Below are 18,752 nucleotides of genomic sequence, written 5' to 3'. Positions count from 1 at the left end.
AAAAGTAATTAAGTAACGGAATTAGTTACTTTATCAGGGAGTAACACAATATTGTAACGCATTACTTTTACCCAAAACGAATTATGACTTCTTACAAACGTGTTGCAAGCATATAATTGCGTTACTCACCTAACCACAGTCATATAGCAACATACTGTACATCTGTTTGCTTCCGTACCTTCAAAATCCTCCTTCAGGAAATCTGGATTTGGCTCATCAGGACTGGAGCAGTCGGATCCAGAGTAACCCAGATCACAGATGCAGTGAGTGCCTCGGACACACACACCGTGGCCATTACACATGTTCTGGCACTGAGGGCCGATGTACACACTGTCCAGGGCCCATGTGGGCGGAGCCGCGCCGCTGGAGTAAAACCCTTGGAACCAGCGGAACCGCACTGACCTGCAGAGCACAGACACACTGTTACACACTGAACACACAACCGTCAAAACAAACAGCAGCCAGGTTATGAACAAACGCTCTTCCGGTAGCATTGAAAACTCAATGTTAGCAGAGCGTTCCTAAGATGTAATGTTGTATTGCAGGTGTGTCCGTCTCACCCGCACAGTCTGAGCTTGCCGAAGTGGATCATCTCTCTCCTCCAGCCCTGTGTGGTTCCAGGATAGTAGACGCTGGCCGGGTGGAGTTCGGTGGAGCAGAGCGAGCTGAGCCGCGGGCCGCCGGCACACAGAGGAACCAGCAGATGCCACGTGGCTCCGAAGTCCCGCGAAAACTCCAGACGCACGGGGTTCAGGGAAGAGCTTTCAGTTGTGCAGCCCACATTGATCTAGAACAGGAATCAGTTAAAGATGTTCCACTGGACCGAGACTGACCGCAGAGAGATAATAAAACAATCAAAGACTCGCCTTTAACTACAGTTACAGGGATACACTCTAAAAAAAAAGGTTCTATATGGCACCAAAAATGGTTCTTGGTTCGTAATCATAGGGGAACCTTTTTTAGTGCTATATAGCACCAATTTTGGTGCTTCAGTGGTTCTTCAGCGGTTCTTCAGAGGTTCTTCACCGTTTTTTTGACTAAGGTGCTATATAGCACCTCTGAAGAACCACTGAAGCACCAAAATTGGTGCTATATAGCACTAAAAAAGGTTCCCCTATGATTACGAGCCAAGAACCATTTTTGGTGCCATATAGAACCTTTTTTTTTTAGAGTGTAGTTCACCCATACCCCTTTTCCACCAAAGCAGAGCTAGAGCTAGATCGGAGCCAGAGCCTAGTTTCAAATCGGTTCTTTGTGTTTCCACACTCAAAGCCCCAGCTCCGAGCCAGGAAAAGTGGTTCTTAAGTAGCACCAAAACATTGCTGGGCTAGAACAGGGCTAGAAGTAAGAACCGATTCCATCAGGCGCTGGGGGCGGAGTCAACAAGACCAACACAAACTGGAGATCCGCCATTGTTGAAATAGCAGCTAATGGAGCTAACAGCTGCTGCTCGTTTGAAATCTCCGTCTATACAAATGACGGCGAACTGCATGAATGCGTTGGATTCGCTGTGTTTTCGTTGTGTTTTGATGCCGATGTAGGATCGTAAAGCCATGTGAATCAACAGTAACGCAACGTTTGCATTGTTGATGGAAGGCTTGTTCGCAGCGGTGCTGTGCAGACCGATCGCCGTATGACAACGAGTCCAGCGAGAGCACACGACTCCTTATGCTTTTGATTCACTCATGCGTTTTTTTTTATATATCATACGTGGATCGGTCTGCGCAGTGCCGATGCGTCTCGAACAAGCCTGGTGTGTGTGTGTGTGTGTGTGTGTGTGTGTGTGTGTGTGTGTTTCCCGCTGCCCAGGGTTGCCAGGTTTTCACAACAAAACCCACCCAATTGCTTCTCAAAACAAGCCCAATCGCGTTCCAGGGGGGCTTCCCCGGTAAAAATCACATTTGGGGGTAAAATATGTGTTTTTTGGCATGGTTGCCTACTAAAAGGTTGCCTACTCGCATTCCCGGGGCTAAATATCACATAATTGGGGTCGCTTCATCCCGCAGACATGAAAAAAACAGCCCGCGACAAAACCACAGACTTGGCAACACTGCCGCTGCCTCGCTAGCGTTGCTGAGAGAGATGAGGCGTATACAGTGACGTAAGACATGGCTCTGTTGCGGCTCTCAGCACATGTGGAAAAGCAAACGGTTCTTAGAAGCTCCTCAGTCGAACCAACTATGAACTGGGACTAGCTCTGGCTCTGATTAGCTCTAGCACTGCCCTGGTGGAAAAGGGGAACCAGAAATGTATATTCGGTCATTATTTACTCAGCTTTTGAAATGCCAGTGTTTCTCACAAAGCCCTACCTCGAACTGGATGACGGTGTTCTCATTGACATCAATGTCTCTGGTGGTAATGGAGTGTTCGCCCAACTCACTGGACAGAAACACCATGGCGGAGTCCTCCTCCCTGCAAACACAGCGAGGGTCACATGATACCAGTGGATGCTCGAGGGTTTAACTCACAGGATCCTGTTGTGTTTGAATCAGTTCTGCTCGAAGTGTGTGGTTCATCTCCTCGAGGGTTTTTTACGACATGCTAATGTGAGGCAAACACGAGTGAGATACTCACAGTCCTCCTCTCTGATACGGGCAGTAGAATCCAGTGTTTCCTCCGGGATAAAACAGCCAGTTCCCCTCCTGCGGCCCAGCCTCAAAGCTCTCCAATATAACCGGCAGACTACTGATGCTGTTGCCATCTATGATCAGGTCATCGATCACCCACACCTCCTCCTTCTTACCTGGAGCAACCAGACAAATCATTCATAAAGAGAACAAAAACATTCACGTAATAAGAACGTTCATCAAGTAAAACATCATCTTCTTTTTTTCCAGCACAAATATCTAAACATTCTTAAATCAAGATACATGAAGTCCTGAATTCTGAAAAATGTGTCAAAAGAAGTGAGTTTATGATTAAATCAAGTTTTTCGGACTCCACTGGCAGATACTTGTTCTTATTTTAAGCTTAAACTCACTTAATCTCATTTTCCCTTTATTAATAGGATATTTCCCAAACACGCTGGAAGCGCTTGACCAATCACAACACACTGCTCCAGCCGACCAATCAGAGCATAGTGTGCTTTTCAGAAGGAGGGGCTTCATAGAGAGAGGAACTAAACAGAGAGTTACTGACAGACTGGGAAGAGAGGAGCCGCAACAATGGAGAATATGAGGAGATAATCAACATTACAGCAGGAAAACCTGAGAGAGTGAGCCAATCAGCCATAGGGGGCGTGTCCACTCATGATGTGGTAGGAGAGAGAGTGGGCCAATCAGCAGTAGGGGGCGTGTCCACTCATGATGTGGTAGGAGAGAGAGTGGGCCAATCAGCAGTAGGGGGCGTGTCCACTCATTATGGGGAAGAGAGAGACTGAGCCAATCAGCAGTAGAGGGCGTGTCAACTCATGATGGGGGAGGAGAGTGGGCCAATCAGCAGTAGGGGGCGTGTACACTCATTATGTGGTAGGAGAGAGAGTGGGCCAATCAGCAGTAGGGGGCGTGTCCACTCATTATGGGGAAGAGAGAGACTGAGCCAATCAGCAGTAGAGGGCGTGTCAACTCAAGATGGGGGAGGAGAGTAGGCCAATCAGCAGTAGGGGGCGTGTCCACTCATTATGTGGTAGGAGAGAGAGTGGGCCAATCAGTAGTAGGGGGCGTGTCCACTCATGGGGAAGAGAGAGACGGAGCCAATCAGCAGTAAAGGGCGTGTCCACTCATGATGAGGGAGGAGAGAGAGTGGGCCAATCAGCAGTAGGGGGCGTGTCCACTCATGATGGGGGAGGAGAGAGAGTGAGCCAGTGAGAATGTGAGCCAATTAGTGGTAGGGGCGTGTCCACTTATAGTGGGGGAGGAGAGAGAGTGAGCCAATCAGCAGTTGAGGGCATGTCCACTCATGATGGGGGAGGAGAAAGTGGGCCAATCGGCAGTAGGGGGCGTGTCCACTCATGATGGGGGAGGAGAGAGAGTGAGCCTATCAGCAGTAGGGGGCGTGTCCACTCGTGATGGGAGAGGAGAGAGAGTGAGCCAATCAGCAGTAGGGGGTGTGTCCATTCATAATGGGGGAGGAGAAAGTGGGCCAATCAGCAGTAGGGGGCGTGTCCACTCTTGATGGGGAGGAGAGAGAGTGAGTCAATCAGCAGTAGGGGCGCGTCCACTCATGATGGGAGAGGACCTGTTCTAGTAGAGCTCAAAAACAACATCAATACTTAGAAATGAAGAGTAGTTTGCTACCTTTACTTTAAACAGGACCTATAGTGCCCTTCTTCAATGTTATAAACTAACTCATCTCCACATGGCACTTGTGATTGTGAGTGAGGTGTGGGTCAGTTTCCGTGACCGTGACTTTCTTACCACTATTGTACGGCTGCCACAACCGAAACCGTGTGGCGTTGGTCTGGGCACTGGGAGGCAAAGACATGTGAACGAACAGCGTGTCTGTGGAAGTGGGGAAGTAAAACTCGTCTATAAGCAGCCAGCTGATCCCTCCATTCACCGAATACTGCACCAACACGGAGTGAGAGCGCTCGGGCACACCTGCACACACACACACACACACACACACACACACGTGTTTACAGCCGACAGAAGACCAGGAGAAAGACGGGAGACTGAACATGCTTAACACCAGACTCACCCTTTGTTATGAACTTAAATGAAAACTGGATGTACATGGTGTTTGTGCAGTCTAGATCTGTTGACACCAGCATACGCAGTCCCTCCTGCAGGAGAACAGGACAGTCATCCGGAGCAAACACGCTGATTTAAGGACATTAGGGAACCTTGTTTGTAGAACCCAGAGCAGTATTTCACACTATACTCACGCCTTTGAAGATGAGGGCCGTTCCTGATTTCAGAGGCTCTCCGCTCAGCGTCCCCCGCTCTGCCCCGTACACCTCAGGCCAGATCTCCGGCTTCAGGTTCTCATTGAAATCTTCCTTCAGAACAGACGGCAGAGCGACCAGAGGCACACAGTGAGGCCCGCCGAAGCCCCTGTCACAGCTGCGCGAGAGAGAAAAGCCACTGTAAGCGCAGGATCGCTGCGGAGCGCTCGAGTTTATCAGGAGATATCTGTGGTCGAGACTCACGCGCAGTGTCCGCTGTTGCACAGGCCGTGTCCAGAGCACATCCACGGGCAACCGGGCGTCAGCAGCACATTATCCAGCATCCAGCCATCAGCTCCGGGGGCAAACACCGGCTGACTCCAGCGGAACCTCGTTCTAGGTGAACTACACGGACCGGGAAAAAGGGTTTAGTGTTGGAACCATTTGAGTGTTCTCTGAGTGTTACTCTTGAGTGTTCTCTGAGCGTTACTCTTGAGTGTTCTCTGAGCGTTACTCTTGAGTGTTCTCTGAGCATTACTCTTGAGTGTTCTCTGAGCGTTACTCTTGAGTGTTCTCTGAGCGTTACTCTTGAGTGTTCTCTGAGTGTTACTCTTGAGTGTTCTCTGAGTGTTACTCTTGAGTGTTCTCTGAGCGTTACTCTTGAGTGTTCTTTGAGTGTTACTCTTGAGTGTTCTCTAAGGGTTACTCTTGAATGTTCTCTGAGCGTTACTCTTGAGTGTTCTCTGAGTGTTACTCTTGAGTGTTCTCTGAGCGTTACTCTTGAATGTTCTCTGAGCGTTACTCTTGAGTGTTCTCTGAGTGTTACTCTTGAGTGTTCTCTGAGCGTTACTCTTGAGTGTTGTCTGAGTGTTACTCTTGAGTGTTGTCTGAGTGTTACTCTTGAGTGTTCTCTGAGTGTTACTCTTGAGTGTTCTCTGAGCGTTACTCTTGAATGTTCTCTGAGCGTTACTCTTGAATGTTCTCTGAGCGTTACTCTTGAATTTTCTCTGAGTCTTACTCTTGAGTGTTCTCTGAGTGTTACTTTTGAGTGTTCTCTGAACATTACTCTTGAATGTTCTCTGAGTGTTACTCTTGAGTGTTCTCTGAGCGTTACTCTTGAATGTTCTCTGAACGTTACTCTTGAGTGTTCTCTGAGTGTTACTCTTGAATGTTCTCTGAGTGTTACTCTTGAGTGTTCTCTGAGCGTTACTCTTGAATGTTTTCTGAATGTTACTCTGGAATGTTCTCTGAGTGTTACTCTTGAATGTTCTCTGAGTGTTACTCTTGAATGTTCTCTGAACGTTACTCTTGAGTGTTCTCTGAGTGTTACTCTTGAATGTTCTCTGAGTGTTACTCTTGAATGTTCTCTGAGCGTTACTCTAGAGTGTTCTCTGAGCGTTACTCTTGAGTGTTCTCTGAGTGTTACTCTTGAGTGTTCTCTGAGCGTTACTCTTGAGTGTTCTCTGAGTGTTACTCTTGAGTGTTCTCTGAGTGTTACTCTTGAATGTTCTCTGAACGTTACTCTTGAGTGTTCTCTGAGTGTTACTCTTGAGTGTTCTCTGAGTGTTACTCTTGAATGTTCTCTGAGCGTTACTCTTGAGTGTTCTCTGAGTGTTACTCTTGAGTGTTCTCTGAGAGTTACTCTTGAGTGTTCTCTGAGTGTTACTCTTGAGTGTTCTCTGAGTGTTACTCTTGAGTGTTCTCTGAGTGTTACTCTTGAATGTTCTCTGAGTGTTACTCTTGAGTGTTCTCTGAGCGTTACTCTTGAATGTTTTCTGAATGTTACTCTGGAATGTTCTCTGAGTGTTACTCTTGAATGTTCTCTGAGCGTTACTCTTGAATGTTCTCTGAGTGTTACTCTTGAGTGTTCTCTGAGCGTTACTCTTGAATGTTCTCTGAACGTTACTCTTGAGTGTTCTCTGAGTGTTACTCTTGAATGTTCTCTGAGTGTTACTCTTGAATGTTCTCTGAGTCTTACTCTTGAGTGTTCTCTGAGTGTTACTTTTGAGTGTTCTCTGAACATTACTCTTGAATGTTCTCTGAGTGTTACTCTTGAATGTTCTCTGAGTGTTACTCTTGAATGTTCTCTGAGCGTTACTCTTGAGTGTTCTCTGAGTGTTACTCTTGAATGTTCTCTGAGTGTTACTCTTGAGTGTTCTCTGAGCGTTACTCTTGAATGTTCTCTGAACGTTACTCTTGAGTGTTCTCTGAGTGTTACTCTTGAATGTTCTCTGAGCGTTACTCTTGAATGTTCTCTGAACGTTACTCTTGAGTGTTCTCTGAGTGTTACTCTTGAATGTTCTCTGAGTGTTACTCTTGAATGTTCTCTGAGCGTTACTCTTGAATGTTCTCTGAGTGTTACTCTTGAGTGTTCTCTGAGCGTTACTCTTGAATGTTCTCTGAACGTTACTCTTGAGTGTTCTCTGAGTGTTACTCTTGAATGTTCTCTGAGTGTTACTCTTGAATGTTCTCTGAACGTTACTCTTGAGTGTTCTCTGAGTGTTACTCTTGAATGTTCTCTGAGCGTTACTCTAGAGTGTTCTCTGAGCGTTACTCTTGAGTGTTCTCTGAGTGTTACTCTTGAATGTTCTCTGAGTGTTACTCTTGAGTGTTCTCTGAGTGTTACTCTTGAGTGTTCTCTGAGCGTTACTCTTGAGTGTTCTCTGAGTGTTACTCTTGAGTGTTCTCTGAGTGTTACTCTTGAATGTTCTCTGAACGTTACTCTTGAGTGTTCTCTGAGTGTTACTCTTGAATGTTCTCTGAGTGTTACTCTTGAATGTTCTCTGAGCGTTACTCTTGAGTGTTCTCTGAGTGTTACTCTTGAGTGTTCTCTGAGAGTTACTCTTGAGTGTTCTCTGAGTGTTACTCTTGAGTGTTCTCTGAGTGTTACTCTTGAGTGTTCTCTGAGTGTTACTCTTGAATGTTCTCTGAGTGTTACTCTTGAGTGTTCTCTGAGCGTTACTCTTGAATGTTTTCTGAATGTTACTCTGGAATGTTCTCTGAGTGTTACTCTTGAATGTTCTCTGAGCGTTACTCATGAATGTTCTCTGAGTGTTACTCTTGAGTGTTCTCTGAGCGTTACTCTTGAATGTTCTCTGAACGTTACTCTTGAGTGTTCTCTGAGTGTTACTCTTGAATGTTCTCTGAGTGTTACTCTTGAGTGTTCTCTGAGCGTTACTCTTGAATGTTCTCTGAACGTTACTCTTGAATGTTCTCTGAGTGTTACTCTTGAATGTTCTCTGAGTGTTACTCTTGAGTGTTCTCTGAGTGTTACTCTTGAGTGTTCTCTGAGTGTTACTCTTGAATGTTCTCTGAGTGTTACTCTTGAGTGTTCTCTGAGTGTTACTCTTGAATGTTCTCTGAGCGTTACTCTTGAGTGTTCTCTGAGTGTTACTCTTGAGTGTTCTCTGAGCGTTACTCTTGAATGTTCTCTGAACGTTACTCTTGAGTGTTCTCTGAGTGTTACTCTTGAGTGTTCTCTGAGTGTTACTCTTGAGTGTTCTCTGAGCGTTACTCTTGAATGTTCTCTGAGCGTTACTCTTGAATGTTCTCTGAACGTTACTCTTGAATGTTCTCTGAGTGTTACTCTTGAATGTTCTCTGAGTGTTACTCTTGAATGTTCTCTGAGTGTTACTCTTGAGTGTTCTCTGAGTGTTACTCTTGAGTGTTCTCTGAGCGTTACTCTTGAGTGTTGTCTGAGTGTTACTCTTGAGTGTTGTCTGAGTGTTACTCTTGAGTGTTCTCTGAGTGTTACTCTTGAGTGTTCTCTGAGCGTTACTCTTGAATGTTCTCTGAGCGTTACTCTTGAATGTTCTCTGAGCGTTACTCTTGAATGTTCTCTGAGTCTTACTCTTGAGTGTTCTCTGAGTGTTACTTTTGAGTGTTCTCTGAACATTACTCTTGAATGTTCTCTGAGTGTTACTCTTGAGTGTTCTCTGAGCGTTACTCTTGAATGTTCTCTGAACGTTACTCTTGAGTGTTCTCTGAGTGTTACTCTTGAATGTTCTCTGAGTGTTACTCTTGAGTGTTCTCTGAGCGTTACTCTTGAATGTTTTCTGAATGTTACTCTGGAATGTTCTCTGAGTGTTACTCTTGAATGTTCTCTGAGTGTTACTCTTGAATGTTCTCTGAACGTTACTCTTGAGTGTTCTCTGAGTGTTACTCTTGAATGTTCTCTGAGTGTTACTCTTGAATGTTCTCTGAGCGTTACTCTAGAGTGTTCTCTGAGCGTTACTCTTGAGTGTTCTCTGAGTGTTACTCTTGAGTGTTCTCTGAGCGTTACTCTTGAGTGTTCTCTGAGTGTTACTCTTGAGTGTTCTCTGAGTGTTACTCTTGAATGTTCTCTGAACGTTACTCTTGAGTGTTTTCTGAGTGTTACTCTTGAGTGTTCTCTGAGCGTTACTCTTGAGTGTTCTCTGAGTGTTACTCTTGAGTGTTCTCTGAGAGTTACTCTTGAGTGTTCTCTGAGTGTTACTCTTGAGTGTTCTCTGAGTGTTACTCTTGAGTGTTCTCTGAGTGTTACTCTTGAATGTTCTCTGAGTGTTACTCTTGAGTGTTCTCTGAGCGTTACTCTTGAATGTTTTCTGAATGTTACTCTGGAATGTTCTCTGAGTGTTACTCTTGAATGTTCTCTGAGCGTTACTCTTGAATGTTCTCTGAGTGTTACTCTTGAGTGTTCTCTGAGCGTTACTCTTGAATGTTCTCTGAACGTTACTCTTGAGTGTTCTCTGAGTGTTACTCTTGAATGTTCTCTGAGTGTTACTCTTGAATGTTCTCTGAGTCTTACTCTTGAGTGTTCTCTGAGTGTTACTTTTGAGTGTTCTCTGAACATTACTCTTGAATGTTCTCTGAGTGTTACTCTTGAATGTTCTCTGAGTGTTACTCTTGAATGTTCTCTGAGCGTTACTCTTGAGTGTTCTCTGAGTGTTACTCTTGAATGTTCTCTGAGTGTTACTCTTGAGTGTTCTCTGAGCGTTACTCTTGAATGTTCTCTGAACGTTACTCTTGAGTGTTCTCTGAGTGTTACTCTTGAATGTTCTCTGAGCGTTACTCTTGAATGTTCTCTGAACGTTACTCTTGAGTGTTCTCTGAGTGTTACTCTTGAATGTTCTCTGAGTGTTACTCTTGAATGTTCTCTGAGCGTTACTCTTGAATGTTCTCTGAGTGTTACTCTTGAGTGTTCTCTGAGCGTTACTCTTGAATGTTCTCTGAACGTTACTCTTGAGTGTTCTCTGAGTGTTACTCTTGAATGTTCTCTGAACGTTACTCTTGAGTGTTCTCTGAGCGTTACTCTTGAATGTTCTCTGAACGTTACTCTTGAGTGTTCTCTGAGTGTTACTCTTGAATGTTCTCTGAGCGTTACTCTAGAGTGTTCTCTGAGCGTTACTCTTGAGTGTTCTCTGAGTGTTACTCTTGAATGTTCTCTGAGTGTTACTCTTGAGTGTTCTCTGAGTGTTACTCTTGAGTGTTCTCTGAGCGTTACTCTTGAGTGTTCTCTGAGTGTTACTCTTGAGTGTTCTCTGAGTTTTACTCTTGAATGTTCTCTGAACGTTACTCTTGAGTGTTCTCTGAGTGTTACTCTTGAATGTTCTCTGAGTGTTACTCTTGAATGTTCTCTGAGCGTTACTCTTGAGTGTTCTCTGAGTGTTACTCTTGAGTGTTCTCTGAGAGTTACTCTTGAGTGTTCTCTGAGTGTTACTCTTGAGTGTTCTCTGAGTGTTACTCTTGAGTGTTCTCTGAGTGTTACTCTTGAATGTTCTCTGAGTGTTACTCTTGAGTGTTCTCTGAGCGTTACTCTTGAATGTTTTCTGAATGTTACTCTGGAATGTTCTCTGAGTGTTACTCTTGAATGTTCTCTGAGCGTTACTCATGAATGTTCTCTGAGTGTTACTCTTGAGTGTTCTCTGAGCGTTACTCTTGAATGTTCTCTGAACGTTACTCTTGAGTGTTCTCTGAGTGTTACTCTTGAATGTTCTCTGAGTGTTACTCTTGAGTGTTCTCTGAGCGTTACTCTTGAATGTTCTCTGAACGTTACTCTTGAGTGTTCTCTGAGTGTTACTCTTGAATGTTCTCTGAGTGTTACTCTTGAGTGTTCTCTGAGTGTTACTCTTGAGTGTTCTCTGAGTGTTACTCTTGAATGTTCTCTGAGTGTTACTCTTGAGTGTTCTCTGAGTGTTACTCTTGAATGTTCTCTGAGCGTTACTCTTGAGTGTTCTCTGAGTGTTACTCTTGAGTGTTCTCTGAGCGTTACTCTTGAATGTTCTCTGAACGTTACTCTTGAGTGTTCTCTGAGTGTTACTCTTGAGTGTTCTCTGAGTGTTACTCTTGAGTGTTCTCTGAGCGTTACTCTTGAATGTTCTCTGAGCGTTACTCTTGAATGTTCTCTGAACGTTACTCTTGAGTGTTCTCTGAGTGTTACTCTTGAGTGTTCTCTGAGCGTTACTCTTGAATGTTCTCTGAGCGTTACTCTTGAGTGTTCTCTGAGTGTTACTCTTGAGTGTTCTCTGAGTGTTACTCTTGAGTGTTCTCTGAGCGTTACTCTTGAATGTTCTCTGAACGTTACTCTTGAGTGTTCTCTGAGTGTTACTCTTGAGTGTTCTCTGAGCGTTACTCTTGAATGTTCTCTGAACGTTACTCTTGAGTGTTCTCTGAGTGTTACTCTTGAATGTTCTCTGAGTGTTACTCTTGAGTGTTCTCTGAGCGTTACTCTTGAATGTTCTCTGAACGTTACTCTTGAGTGTTCTCTGAGTGTTACTCTTGAATGTTCTCTGAGTGTTACTCTTGAGTGTTCTCTGAGTGTTACTCTTGAGTGTTCTCTGAGCGTTACTCTTGAATGTTCTCTGAACGTTACTCTTGAGTGTTCTCTGAGTGTTACTCTTGAATGTTCTCTGAGTGTTACTCTTGAGTGTTCTCTGAGTGTTACTCTTGAATGTTCTCTGAGTGTTACTCTTGAGTGTTCTCTGAGTGTTACTCTTGAGTGTTCTCTGAGCGTTACTCTTGAGTGTTCTCTGAGTGTTACTCTTGAGTGTTCTCTGAGTGTTACTCTTGAGTGTTCTCTGAGTGTTACTCTTGAGTGTTCTCTGAGCGTTACTCTTGAATGTTCTCTGAGTGTTACTCTTGAGTGTTCTCTGAGTGTTACTCTTGAATGTTCTCTGAGTGTTACTCTTGAGTGTTCTCTGAGTGTTACTCTTGAATGTTCTCTGAGCGTTACTCTTGAATGTTTTCTGAATGTTACTCTGGAATGTTCTCTGAGTGTTACTCTTGAGTGTTCTCTGAGTGTTACTCTTGAATGTTCTCTGAGCGTTACTCTTGAATGTTCTCTGAGCGTTACTCTAGAGTGTTCTCTGAGTGTTACTCTTGAGTGTTCTCTGAGTGTTACTCTTGAGTGTTCTCTGAGCGTTACTCTTGAATGTTCTCTGAGCGTTACTCTTGAATGTTTTCTGAATGTTACTCTGGAATGTTCTCTGAAATTACTTTTGTATAAATGTATTATGTTTTTGAGCTAACGTTTTGAGAACATTATTAAAGACCACAAAACTTTGAACAAACGTTCTATTAATGAAGAACTGTGAAGCTCCTTTGAAACAATCTCTATTGTAAAATGCGCTGTCGAAATAAACCCTCAGTGATATACGAGTGAATGAGGCTGAGGTGTGTGTATACAACAGACGTGTAAAGAGTCGTACATGGCAGTGCTGGGCAGGTAGACAGTGACCCTCCTCCACTGCAGATACTGAGGTGCGCTGTACACCGACCGCTGGCTGTATCCGGAGCAGCCGATGGCGGGCGGCACACACTCGGGCGTCACAAGGGTCCAGCGGCGGCCGCAGTCTGTGGAGAACTCCAGGCGGACACCGTGGGCCGGAGACGCAGCCTTACTGCAGCCCATGCTCAGATCAAACTGCAGGAAGGAAGAGCCGGACACCTCGAAGTCCCAGCTCTCAGCGTAACGCGGCCTCTCTGGCAGACAGAGCACAGTGCAGTCAGCCGCATTCATATCTGACAGACCCTACAGTACACATGTGCTTGATTCGGCTCTGTGAGTGTCATTTGGTATCACTTTATTTCAATGGTCCCCTTTAGACGGTCCCCCAACAATTCACTCAACAAGCTCTTGTAAGGGTATCAGTAAATATCAGTAGACTTATGACTGCTTATAGCTGCAGTAAGCGATTCTGAGAAACACTGTTGAAAGCACAACACACTTGTAGCTTATCAGTAGTAGGGGGCGTGTCCACTCATGATGGGGGAGGAGAGAGTGGGTCAATCAGTAGTAGGGGGCGTGTCCACTCATGATGGGGGAGGAGAGAGTGGGTCAATCAGTAGTAGGGGGCGTGTCCACTCATGATGGGGGAGGAGAGAGTGGGTCAATCAGTAGTAGGGGGCGTGTCCACTCATGAAGGGGGAGGAGAGAGTGGGTCAGTCAGTAGTAGGGGGCGTGTTCACTCATGCTGGGGAGGAGAGAGTGGGTCAATCAGTAGTAGGGGGCGTGTTCACTCATGCTGGGGAGGAGAGAGTGGGTCAATCAGTAGTAGGGGGCGTGTCCACTCATGATGGGGGAGGAGAGAGTGGGTCAGTCAGCAGTAGGGGGCGTGTCCACTCATGATGGGGGAGGAGAGAGTGGGTCAGTCAGTAGTAGGGGGCGTGACCACTCATGATGGGGGAGGAGAGAGTGGGTCAATCAGTAGTAAAGGGCGTATCCACTCATGATGGGGGAGGAGAGAGTGGGTCAATCAGTAGTAGGGGGCGTGTCCACTCATGATGGGGGAGGAGAGAGTGGGTCAATCAGTAGTAGGGGGCGTGACCACTCATGATGGGGGAGGAGAGAGTGGGTCAATCAGTAGTAAAGGGCGTATCCACTCATGATGGGGGAGGAGAGAGTGGGTCAGTCAGTAGTAGGGGGCGTGTCCCCTCATCATAGAGACAGAGCATATTTAGGCCACGCCCACACCGGGGGGGGGGGGATCCAACGCTCTCCATTGACTTTGCATTGCGTGAGGCTGCCTCATTGTCATTTCGGACTTATAACAAAAAACAGAACAATGTCTAAAAGCTGATATGTGACAAGGTGTACAGCAAACAAGCTAAAAAACACAGAAATAAGTTTTTATAAGCTGTCGACCCAAAAAAACGAGCGTTTAAGAAGATAAAAGTGGATACAGTCAATACGAAGTGAAGCTTCAGCAGAAAGAATGGGTACATTTTGGGATCCTGACACTCAGTATGCCTCAATATGTCTGTGTGCAGTAAACATTTTGTCACTGTTAAGTCAAATATCCAAATTTCCGTTTTATATATTATATTTACTGTCGGTGATTACGCTCCCCTCTAGTCGCCGTAGTTCTCAGTGTAATATGACCCGTCGCGCGCTGTCTCAATGGCCTGAATCCACTTTTTTGTCCTTAAACACTCGTTTTTTGGGTCAACAGCTTATAAAAACGTCTGGGTTTTTGCTTCTGGGTTTTGTTTAGCTTGTTTGCAGTACACTTTGTCACATATCAGCTTTTATACATTGTTCAGATTTTTGTTATAAGTCCAAAATGACAAGGAGGAAGCCTAGCGCAATGCAAAGTCAATGGAGACGGTTTGATTGTTTTCCCCCGCGGTGGGCGTGGCCTTCAGATTATGTCAATCAGTAGTAAAGGGCGTGACCACTCATGATGGGGGAGGAGAGAGTGGGTCAATCAGTAGTAAGGGGCGTGACCACTCATGATGGGGGAGGAGAGAGTGGGTCAATCAGTAGTAGGGGGCGTGTTCACTCATACTGGGGAGGAGAGAGTGGGTCAATCAGTAGTAGGGGGCGTGTTCACTCATGATGGGGGAGGAGAGAGTGGGTCAATCAGTAGTAGGGGGCGTGTTCACTCATGATGGGGGAGGAGAGAGTGGGTCAATCAGTAGTAGGGGGCGTGTTCACTCATGATGGGGGAGGAGAGAGTGGGTCAATCAGTAGTAGGGGGCGTGTTCACTCATGATGGGGGAGGAGAGAGTGGGTCAATCAGTAGTAAGGGGCGTGTTCACTCATGATGGGGGAGGAGAGAGTGGGTCAATCAGTAGTAAAGGGCGTGACCACTCATGATGGGGGAGGAGAGAGTGGGTCAATCAGTAGTAGGGGGCGTGTCCACTCATGATGGGGGAGGAGAGAGTGGGTCAATCAGTAGTAAGGGGCGTGTTCACTCATGATGGGGGAGGGGAGAGTGGGTCAATCAGTAGTAGGGGGCGTGTTCACTCATGCTGGGGAGGAGAGAGTGGGTCAATCAGTAGTAGGGGGCGTGTTCACTCATGATGGGGGAGGAGAGAGTGGGTCAATCAGTAGTAGGGGGCGTGTTCACTCATGATGGGGGAGGAGAGAGTGAGTCAATCAGTAGTAAGGGGCGTGACCACTCATGATGGGGGAGGAGAGAGTGGGTCAATCAGTAGTAAGGGGCGTGTTCACTCATGATGGGGGAGGAGAGAGTGGGTCAATCAGTAGTAGGGGGCGTGTTCACTCATGCTGGGGAGGAGAGAGTGGGTCAATCAGTAGTAAGGGGCATGTTCACTCATGATGGGGGAGGAGAGAGTGGGTCAATCAGTAGTAGGGGGCGTGTCCACTCATGATGGGGGAGGAGAGAGTGGGTCAATCAGTAGTAGGGGGCGTGTTCACTCATGCTGGGGAGGAGAGAGTGGGTCAATCAGTAGTAAGGGGCATGTTCACTCATGCTGGGGAGGAGAGAGTGGGTCAATCAGTAGTAGGGGGCGTGTTCACTCATGCTGGGGGAGGAGAGAGTGGGTCAATCAGTAGTAGGGGGCGTGTCCACTCATGATGGGGGAGGAGAGAGTGGGTCAATCAGTAGTAAGGGGCGTGTCCACTCATGATGGGGGAGGAGAGAGTGAGTCAATCAGTAGTAAGGGGCGTGTTCACTCATGCTGGGGAGGAGAGAGTGGGTCAATCAGTAGTAGGGGGCATGTTCACTCATGATGGGGGAGGAGAGAGTAGGACAATCAGTAGTAGGGGGCGTGTCCACTCATGATGGGGGAGGAGAGAGTGGGTCAATCAGTAGTAGGGGGCGTGTTCACTCATGCTGGGGAGGAGAGAGTGGGTCAATCAGTAGTAGGGGGCGTGTTCACTCATGATGGGGGAGGAGAGAGTGAGTCAATCAGTAGTAAGGGGCGTGTTCACTCATGATGGGGGAGGAGAGAGTGAGTCAATCAGTAGTAGGGGGCGTGTTCACTCATGATGGGGGAGGAGAGAGTGAGTCAATCAGTAGTAGGGGGCGTGTTCACTCATGATGGGGGAGGAGAGAGTGGGTCAATCAGTAGTAAGGGGCGTGTTCACTCATGATGGGGGAGGAGAGAGTAGGACAATCAGTAGTAGGGGGCGTGTCCACTCATGATGGGGGAGGAGAGAGTGGGTCAATCAGTAGTAGGGGGCGTGTTCACTCATGCTGGGGAGGAGAGAGTGGGTCAATCAGTAGTAAGGGGCGTGTTCACTCATGATGGGGGAGGAGAGAGTAGGACAATCAGTAGTAGGGGGCGTGTCCACTCATGATGGGGGAGGAGAGAGTGGGTCAATCAGTAGTAGGGGGCGTGTTCACTCATGCTGGGGAGGAGAGAGTGGGTCAATCAGTAGTAAGGGGCGTGTCCACTCATGATGGGGAGGAGAGAGTGGGTCAATCAGTAGTAGGGGGCGTGTTCACTCATGCTGGGGAGGAGAGAGTGGGTCAATCAGTAGTAGGGGGCGTGTTCACTCATCATGGGGGAGGAGAGAGTGGGTCAATCAGTAGTAGGGGGCGTGTCCACTCATGATAGGGGAGGAGAGAGTGGGTCAATCAGTAGTAGGGGGCGTGTTCACTCATGCTGGGGAGGAGAGAGTGGGTCAATCAGTAGTAGGGGGCGTGTTCACTCATGCTGGGGAGGAGAGAGTGGGTCAATCAGTAGTAAGGGGCGTGTCCACTCATGATGGGGAGGAGAGAGTGGGTCAATCAGTAGTAGGGGGCGTGTTCACTCATGCTGGGGAGGAGAGAGTGGGTCAATCAGTAGTAGGGGGCGTGTTCACTCATCATGGGGGAGGAGAGAGTGGGTCAATCAGTAGTAGGGGGCGTGTCCACTCATTATGGGGGAGGAGAGAGTGGGTCAATCAGTAGTAGGGGGCGTGTCCACTCATCATGGGGGAGGAGAGAGTGGGTCAATCAGTAGTAGGGGGCGTGTCCACTCATGATGGGGGAGGAGAGAGTGGGTCAATCAGTAGTAGGGGGCGTGTCCACTCATCATGGGGGAGGAGAGAGTGGGTCAATCAGTAGTAGGGGGCGTGTCCACTCATCATGGGGGAGGAGAGAGTGGGCCAATTATCAGTAGGGGGTGTCATGGTAAGGGAGGAAAGGAGTGAGCCCATCAGCACTAGGGGGCATGTCCACTCATGATAGGGGAGGAGAGAGGGAGTGAGCAAGAGGGAGATGTGAAGACTCTAGAAAGAGAGAGATGGCACTACAAAATAAAAAAGTTCACTGGAAAAAGAAGGGTTATGATCAGGCAAGAACTTTAGGACCTGCGTTAATATTAGAAAAGATTTCCAGTGCTGGAGAGACCTGAGCGGGAAGGCCTGAAAATGGCCAGATGAAAATGCTCAATTAAATGTCTGGATTATGAATGAATATATATCTTATATCTTAATGGTAACTCACTGTCCATGAGCTCGGAGTTGAAGTTCAGCACAGAGTCTCGGCTCAGACAGTCTGCGGTCACCTCTCCGCCTACAACTCGATACCAGTTGTGTCTTAAAGGAGAAGAGCCATCAAACGAGTCGAAGAATCCACTTCTAGCACTGTCATTCATTCCGATCAGAATATTATCCAGGCCCCACTGGGCCGCGTGTTTACCTGAGAAAGGAGAGATAGAGGACATTTTTGTTAGTCTGCATCTCCACACATGTTTTGTAGGTGATGAAGTTATCACTGTAGAGCAGTTTGTTCATGATCGCTCACCCTGCAGCGGCTGCCACCAGCGGAACACAGTGTGTGGCGTCTTCGCTGCGGGCGGGAGCTCGATGGTGACCACCTGAGGCTCGAGGAACGAGCCAAAGTCCAGCTCTCGTAACATCTGCCACTGCACGCCATTGTTGATGGAAAACTGGACAATCACTCCTGCCAGAGAAATATAAGCAGGGTTAGTCATAACTGGCAGCTGAATAACTGAGAAAATTAGAAAAAAAGACAGGCTACATTCACCTTCATTTCGGGAACGGGGGCGAGTACAGGTGGAGCCCATGTTTTTCCCTCCAATCCGAATGTAGAACTGAACCAAACTGTACAGAAGGAGAAAAGAGTAGGTTATAAGTAGAGGAACACAAAACGATGCCGGTCTGAGGCTTCATGTTGACGTGGTGGCCCTGACCGGGTGTTGGTGGTGTCCAGCGGGGTGGTGCGAGCCTCTCGTCGGCCCAGGCTGCTGAAGTACAGCCCTTTGCCTTCGCTGATGGTCCCGCAGCCGTCGCCGATCTGTCCTCCGCTCAGGCTCTGCCACAGTGAGCTCAGCTTCGCCTCGAAGTCCTCCGAGAGCTCAATGGGACTCGGTGCGGACGGGACGCAGCTCGACCGATCCAGCTCAACTGAACACAAACACACATGACATCACATACAGCAGAAGCTCCTGATCAAACACACCTAACTCAGCTCGGCTAGACTAGTCTTACAAGTTATCTCATTCTATAGATTGGACAGATTTGAATCTGAAAAATAAGGCTGATTATTCAGCATGCGCAGTAGTTGTTAATAACTGACATACAGATATAATGATCGACATACACTATATCGCCGAAAGTGTTGTGCCGCCCCTTCACATGCACATGAGCTTTAATGCCATCCCATTCTTCATCCGTAGGGTTTAATATGGAGTCGGCCACCCTTTGCAGCTCTAACAGCTTCAGCTCTTCTGGGAAGGCTTTCCTCAAGGTTTA

General features: G+C 47.0%; 1 protein-coding gene across 6 annotated transcripts in view; it reads right to left on the bottom strand.

Annotated features, from left to right (window-relative positions):
- The window catches only part of reln (reelin), a 191,536-nt gene that overhangs the window by 47,052 nt on the left and 125,732 nt on the right, over nt 1-18,752 (bottom strand). For all 6 annotated transcript variants that reach the window (XR_013817130.1, XR_013817131.1, XM_079824663.1 and 3 more), the window contains exons 30-42: nt 18,191-18,404; nt 18,025-18,101; nt 17,782-17,940; nt 17,482-17,676; nt 12,511-12,784; nt 5,090-5,230; nt 4,826-5,003; nt 4,639-4,723; nt 4,356-4,538; nt 2,575-2,743; nt 2,310-2,412; nt 561-787; nt 179-402 (exon numbers count right to left, since the gene is read on the bottom strand). Coding sequence is in view for 4 of the 6 variants with exons in the window: in XM_079824663.1 (XP_079680789.1) it covers nt 179-402; nt 561-787; nt 2,310-2,412; nt 2,575-2,743; nt 4,356-4,538; nt 4,639-4,723; nt 4,826-5,003; nt 5,090-5,230; nt 12,511-12,784; nt 17,482-17,676; nt 17,782-17,940; nt 18,025-18,101; nt 18,191-18,404 (2,229 nt within the window). In the remaining 2 variants the exon portion in view is untranslated. The remainder of the gene's footprint in view (nt 1-178; nt 403-560; nt 788-2,309; nt 2,413-2,574; nt 2,744-4,355; nt 4,539-4,638; nt 4,724-4,825; nt 5,004-5,089; nt 5,231-12,510; nt 12,785-17,481; nt 17,677-17,781; nt 17,941-18,024; nt 18,102-18,190; nt 18,405-18,752) is intronic.

Source organism: Gobio gobio (genome assembly GCF_949357685.1).
Source record: "Gobio gobio genome assembly, chromosome: 9".
Lineage (NCBI taxonomy): Eukaryota > Metazoa > Chordata > Actinopteri > Cypriniformes > Gobionidae > Gobio > Gobio gobio.
Note: the sequence above shows the minus strand (reverse complement) of the source record. Positions and strands in the feature narration are given on the sequence as shown.